The sequence below is a fragment of the Arachis ipaensis genome, chromosome B09 (genome assembly GCF_000816755.2).
Source record: "Arachis ipaensis cultivar K30076 chromosome B09, Araip1.1, whole genome shotgun sequence".
Classification (NCBI taxonomy): Eukaryota; Viridiplantae; Streptophyta; class Magnoliopsida; order Fabales; family Fabaceae; genus Arachis; species Arachis ipaensis.
The window spans coordinates 26,115,775-26,122,168 of record NC_029793.2 but is presented as its reverse complement, the minus strand read 5'-3'; the positions used below and the strand labels follow the sequence as shown (position 1 = coordinate 26,122,168).

General features: G+C 38.1%; 1 protein-coding gene across 2 annotated transcripts in view; it reads right to left on the bottom strand.

Annotated features, from left to right (window-relative positions):
• LOC107617675 (phytochrome A) overlaps positions 1 to 6,151 on the bottom strand; it is a gene marked incomplete in the record, with an annotated part of 7,240 nt that extends 1,089 nt beyond the window's left edge. For both annotated transcript variants that reach the window (XM_016319494.2, XM_016319493.2), the window contains 5 exon segments: positions 1 to 27; positions 818 to 1,108; positions 1,521 to 2,337; positions 2,783 to 4,848; positions 5,412 to 6,151. In XM_016319494.2, the coding sequence (XP_016174980.1) occupies positions 1 to 27; positions 818 to 1,108; positions 1,521 to 2,337; positions 2,783 to 4,838 (3,191 nt within the window).

The following is a 6,394-nucleotide window of genomic DNA, read 5'->3' as shown; positions in this document are numbered from 1 at the left end:
GGCACCCCACTACCAGGATGTGTTATGCTGCATGTATTACACAAGTTATTGGAGTTGCGTTTAGCATTATTTTTATGTACAATCAATGTGAAAACAGTTTTGTTCTTTCAACAACTCATCGCCATGTCCCCTGTGACGATATGAATCCACTCTACACGGGACATGTGATGAGTAATTTGTGAAAGTTGTTGGAGTGAGTTTCAAAAATAGACAGACTTATGAACACATACTTGTAAGACTTTATAGTAGATGATTGAGCGAAAACATTTGGTGACATGGTAATACATGATTCGATGTTTTCACAAAATAAAATAAACTACTATTTTTACTCATGAAAGTTTAGAATGCTGACAAATCTACCCATGAATAAACAAAACTTTGTATCCATGAAAGATAAGGAACTACTATTTCTGCGATAAAAGTTTGGAATGTTAGACAAATCTATCTATGGATAAATTTAATGTTTGAGTACTTTTATCACGTAGAAACCATCTTTTGTGGGTAAAAGCTAATTTCGTTTAGTCATGGTTAAATTAGTCAGTGTTCTAAAGTTTTATGGGTAGAAATGATAATTTATTCAAAAATATTTTCACTGATAATGCATTAAAATCAAAGTCTATTTATTAGTTGTTCAGGTCAGTTTTTACATAAATAATGTAGCAAACAACGGGGAAATGGTTTAATGTTGACATTATAAGATATACATTACATATATAATAATAAGGAATTAGACACAACAGATTCAGATATGTTATGAAGAAAAAAACATAAAAAATAATGGAGTTTCAAATGCCTCGTGTGTGGGTGAATAGTTTACCTGAGCTCCAAATTAACAAGATGGACAGATTGCCCTATTTGTTCTTTGGTCAGAGTGGCTGTTACTACAACTTGACCTCCATTGGGTGTGAAGTTTATGGAAATCAATAAGAAGTCAGCTATGGCCTGCTGAAGCCTAAGACTATCACCGTATAAGGTTTCTGTCACAATTTGCTCTTTGACATCGTTGACTATTCGGATAGCTTTGGTGTTACTCTTTGCCATTACTTGACTAAGGGAAGCAACCAATACATCATGCAGAGTGAATTCAGCCATCTCAAGATCCAAGTAACTGTTGATCACAATGGGAAGAAAGGGATATATATAATTGTTACGAAAGAGTTCAAGACCAATAATGACAGAGTAATTTATCAAGCATCATAAATTCCTATTCTAAAAGCATACTCAAGTTTCTTCTGGATTAAACCGTTGTTATCTAAATATTTTTTATAACTAGATGACACCAAATGTTAGGACTCTACTACTTGTCCCTTATTTTTTTGGCTTAGCAAAAAATGAGGTTAACTTTCTAATTTTATCTACAATGAGGTTTCGAATTTGCGCTTCTATGCTGAAGTAGGAGCCTAGGAGGCCTAATTTATTTTTTCTTTCTTTTTGATAAAATCTGATTGATATCTTGTTAACATTAAAGAATCCAAGGATAATGCAAAATTTAAACAAAAGAAAAATCATAGCTAACATACCCATCAATGATGCTGTCAAGATCTGAGTCATCAAGAACTTTGCTAAGCTGGCACTGGCACTGAGCACTGGTGTGTAGGAGTTGCTTTTGTTCCGTTCCCAACTCAGTGGCCTCCAACATTTTCCGCGAAAACATCATCCCGGATAAAGGATTCCTGATCTGCCTCTTCATATAAGTTAAAGCTTTCAGTCTCTTCAAGGCAGTTTGTTCAGATATTCGCTGAACATGCAATGCTTGTTGCAGCTCTGGACTAGCTAGCTGCAAGAAGCAGAAGACCCCAGTAACTACACCTTCGACGTCCAATTTTTTACTCACCGAAAGCAGGCATTCTACATACTTCCCACTACGAGCAAAGAAACCAAAAGCAACCTTTGCTGTCTCCAAACCGGTCATGGCTTTATTAAGTACAATACCAAAATTAACAAAAGCTTCTTGGTTCTTAAGACGACAACAAGCCATCTGAGTCCCAAAAACCTCTCCTAAAAGCATTTTATCCATCACCTCTTCTCTCTTCCATCCGGTCACCTTTGTCATAGCTGCATTCCACTCACAACACCAGCCAAATTCATCAGTTCCAAATATTGGGGGGATCAATGGGTTGGGATTCTGTACAATCGCCTTGTAATCACCTTCAATTCGGGTAAATTTATCCATGACAGTCTTCTGAGCTGTGATGTCTTGGGCCACAAAACAAACCCCCACAACATTATCATGAATATCCCGGCTTGCGCAAGCATTAACTACCAATCTAATAGGACCACAATCAACTTTAGACCCATGTGTTTTGATCTCAAATTGGACGTTTTTCTCTTCTTCACCTAATTACATTTAACAGAAGAATTCAGTAATTTAAGAATACAAGAGGCAGGCAAGAATGCAAGAGAATGAACTGATTCCTCCAACCAAGAATCAGAAATAAAAGTGAACACTCAACTCCTAGCATGTTCCGCTCCTTCCCAAATCATGTGTATCTCAAAATTGAATGAAATTGTAAACAAGGCAAGCTATCTTTCCATAACTCTTTCATGAGTGCAATATTTGCGTATGGCTTTATATACACATGGCTAAATAGTGATAGATTCACATTACTGCTTCCTCTTTTTTCCCCAAGTATATATACGCGTTATTGTTAATTTTAAACTTTTTGTTCACAATGCTATGTGTAAAAGACAAAAAGAGAAGAGTTTATATCTTCACCAATTTTTTTTTTTTAAATATATTATATAAGGACAAGATGTAGAAGGCGGGAAAAAAAAGGCATACCTTTCAATGCCATCTCAAGCATCTTCTTGACTATACCAACTGAAGAGTTCTCAATGAGCGTGAGAAGATGCTTCCCTATAGCATCACCAACCGAAAGGCCAGTCAATTCGGCAATCTTTATATTCCATCCATTAACCAGCCCATCAACATCTACAGCCAGAATAGGTACTGTTGCAGTTTCAATTAATCTAACCATCTCACTCGTCACGGCTTCCAGTTCCTGCATCCCTTCAATCCTCAAATCATTCAGCCTTGTATTTATTGCATTTGTGGTTATGTCCATACTATCCATCTCTTTGAATGCATTTCTGAGTATTAGCTGCAATGAATGAATAGCATCCATCTCGTAGTCTTTCCACGGTAAGCTCCTTGACTTAACAACTTCAAGGAAAGCCTTGAAAGATGACCGTGGATGCATCCTCCTGCCGTCGTCCTTTTCACCAGGGTCATGCTTTGCACCGCCCCATCTGATTTCTGCAGCTGTGTGTGATCGAAACCAGAAAACTATGTCTTTCTCAGTTATTCTAACCGCTGCCATTCCACATACTACATCACCAAGAGACAGAGCCCCTGGGAACCCGGCATCATACAAGCTATCTGTACTAAGACCTGTGGAATCCATATGGTGCTCAGACAACCACAAAGCTATCTCTCTTATATGAGATTCAGTAGGTGTTACTCCTAATCTCCATACCTTGTTTTTATACAAGAGGGAAGCCCCATCACATTTAACTAGGTCCATTATATTAGGGCTTTGTGATACAATTCCTAGGGGTGCATCTCGCATCAGCATATCACACAAGAGCGTCTGAGTGCGAAGGATATTCTTTTCAGTAATCTGATATTCTAACTCTATTTCTCTGTTGACATGGATGGCAAATACTTGTGTCAGAAACTCACAAGCATACCTTAGAGGAAAAGGAACAAACCTGGGAGTAGTGTTATGACAAACAACTAAGCCCCAGAGTCGCTTTCTCTTTTGTGGCTGAACAGCATCAGAGTTGTCCGCATCTTCATCGCTGTCATTGACTATAACTGCCATAACTAGGGAAGCAATTGAATCCATGTTTGACATGTATTGCAAATGGCAACTATGAGGAGCTCTTAAGGTTGAACCACACAAAGTCAAATCGAATGGCAGCTTCTCATCTTGAACAACCTTTACATGTTTTGCATGACAATCAACAATCATACGGACCTTGTTCTTCAAGAACAAAAAACGTGCAGCCTGGGGAATATCAGTGGACGGATAGTGCAAACCAAGATATGGTTCAAGTCCTGGCTTTGTTAACTCAGCAATCACTTCCCCATGATCATCCTCATGAAATTTATAAGCCATCACCCTGTCATAACCCGTGAGTTCAAAAACTTCTTGAACCATTGTATCACATAGCCTTTCCATGCTCCCACTAGGCAAAGACTGCAATCGGGTGATTGCTTTCGCAGCAAGCTTGTAGGATTGCAGAGCACCTGCTGCAGTCATAGGAACTTCATAAGGCTTGACGGGCTCAAAGTCAATAATCAAACTACCAGTAACACGATGGAGAATAGCATAGAAGGGTTTCCCAGAAGTCTTGCAATGAACTAGGATGGGGTTAAGAAGATGAACTTCTCCAAATCCTAGTGCTTTCTGCAATGCCGAAGCACTTGGAGCAGTGAAAATAGTTCTTATGTCGGTGCCAATGCCAAGGGCAGGGTGGTCACCAACACTGGGAACAGCATGACTCGCCATGGTCAGCATCTCTGGTGCATTCTCACTGTAAGCAATCACCTTGCATGTTTTCTCATCCAAGGCCAGCAAGCACCCAAAGGGCTGAATCATCTTGCCTTTCTGTATGTGATGGAGGTAAGCTGTTGTTACTTTATCTGTTCTTGGTTGATTTTCTCCATCAGCTGAGCCGGAGGCGCGCACCGAACTAGAGTAGTCAAAGGAACTACCAGACTCCTCAAAACTAGCATGGAGCTTTGCATCTACAGTGGTCTGAGCAATAATCCTAGCGCTATGTCTTGATCTCCCCGAATTGCTAGAAGATTGGCTAGGCCTTGAGGATGACATTTTCACCGAACTACAATTGAAACAATAGAAATAACACAATTAAGTTAAACTGGATTATTATTAGAACATACTACAAAGATACAAAATCTTTGTAATCCTGCTCATTATAGCAATTCAAGAAGAGTGGCAGCAAATTTCAACATGTTTTCAATATGGCAAAAAGGGCTTCATTCAGCAAGTAATGTAATGACCCAATCAAGGACAAGTTAAATTTCTTCAAATCTCACGTGAATAAAATTGCCTATTACATCATTATCCATATAATTACTCTTAATTATGATGTTCTCCTAAGAAGGAAAACAACAATATCCCACTTCAACTCAGATGGACTCACAACCGCATGGCTCATTCTTACTCTTAATTTTCAAGAAAAACAACTAACAATGACGATCTCAGTTTCTTCATGCACAATTTAAGTGTGATTAAAGAAAAAAAAGGAAAATACATGAATAGAACAAAGGAAATGAAGAAACCACAACCACCACCACAGCAGCAAATAGATAACTAACATACCTAACTACCAAAAACAAAAGAAAGCATGCTAAAAAGAAGAGAAAAGGTAACTAAGCTTACAAGAAAGAAGAAGCCTTGTAGTGTTGTTAACAATGAGGAGAGGAAGTTGGAAGAAAAAGCTGGGCTTTAAAATAAGCAAGTGCCTGCTGCAGTTGAAGAAGAAGAAGAAGAAGAAGAAGCTCTATTCATGAAAGAAAACCTCGATCAACGGCAATCTTATGTGTGTCCCCCCCAGAAATTGAAACCCTCAAATCCAAATCCAACTTCCAAGTTCAGCACTCAGCACTGCTGCTACTACTACTCATCACTGAGGAGGGGACCGCCATAACACCAAACTTGTATTATATATAAAATTTATAAATAAGTAAATAAATGTTGGGCACTATAAAAACAAAGAAACACCATGTGAATATGGTCGAATGAAATGAATGAATGAATGAATAAAATAATAAAAGATGGGGATAATGATGGTCATGGAATAGTTGAAGTTCCCTCTGGAAGGGGATTCTCAATTCTGGCATGTATATATTATTATTTTAATTATTTTAATTCGGGAAAGACACACTAAATTGGGCAAGTGGGCATTTGGTTTGGTTGCTAAAGTGGACAATAATGACAGTTACATGATGATCACGCATCACGCATACCGATTAAAAAAAGGGGCAAAACAAAATGAGAGTCGCAAGATGGGGAAGCCGCGTTTTATTTTTTTAACTAGCTAAGCTTACTGCCAATTGCTTCCCTTTCCTTCATTCCATTTTTGGGGATCATGTCGCCGCCTCGCCCTCCACCTTCCAAGCTTGCATCACTCCAGCCAACGCCATACTAAAATCACACTCTCACCTCTGCCTTAATTAATCATCGTTTTCTTCCCTTTTTTTTATTTTTCCTTCTTTATTTTTTAAGTTTCGTAATTTAGTTAATTAATCAGCTTTAAAACTCGAGTCAACTATACCCCTGTAGATGTCTTTAAAGTTTACTAATTAGTTAATTAACAGTGCAATTATGCCATGTAAATAAAAACGATAAGCTACTAAATTAAT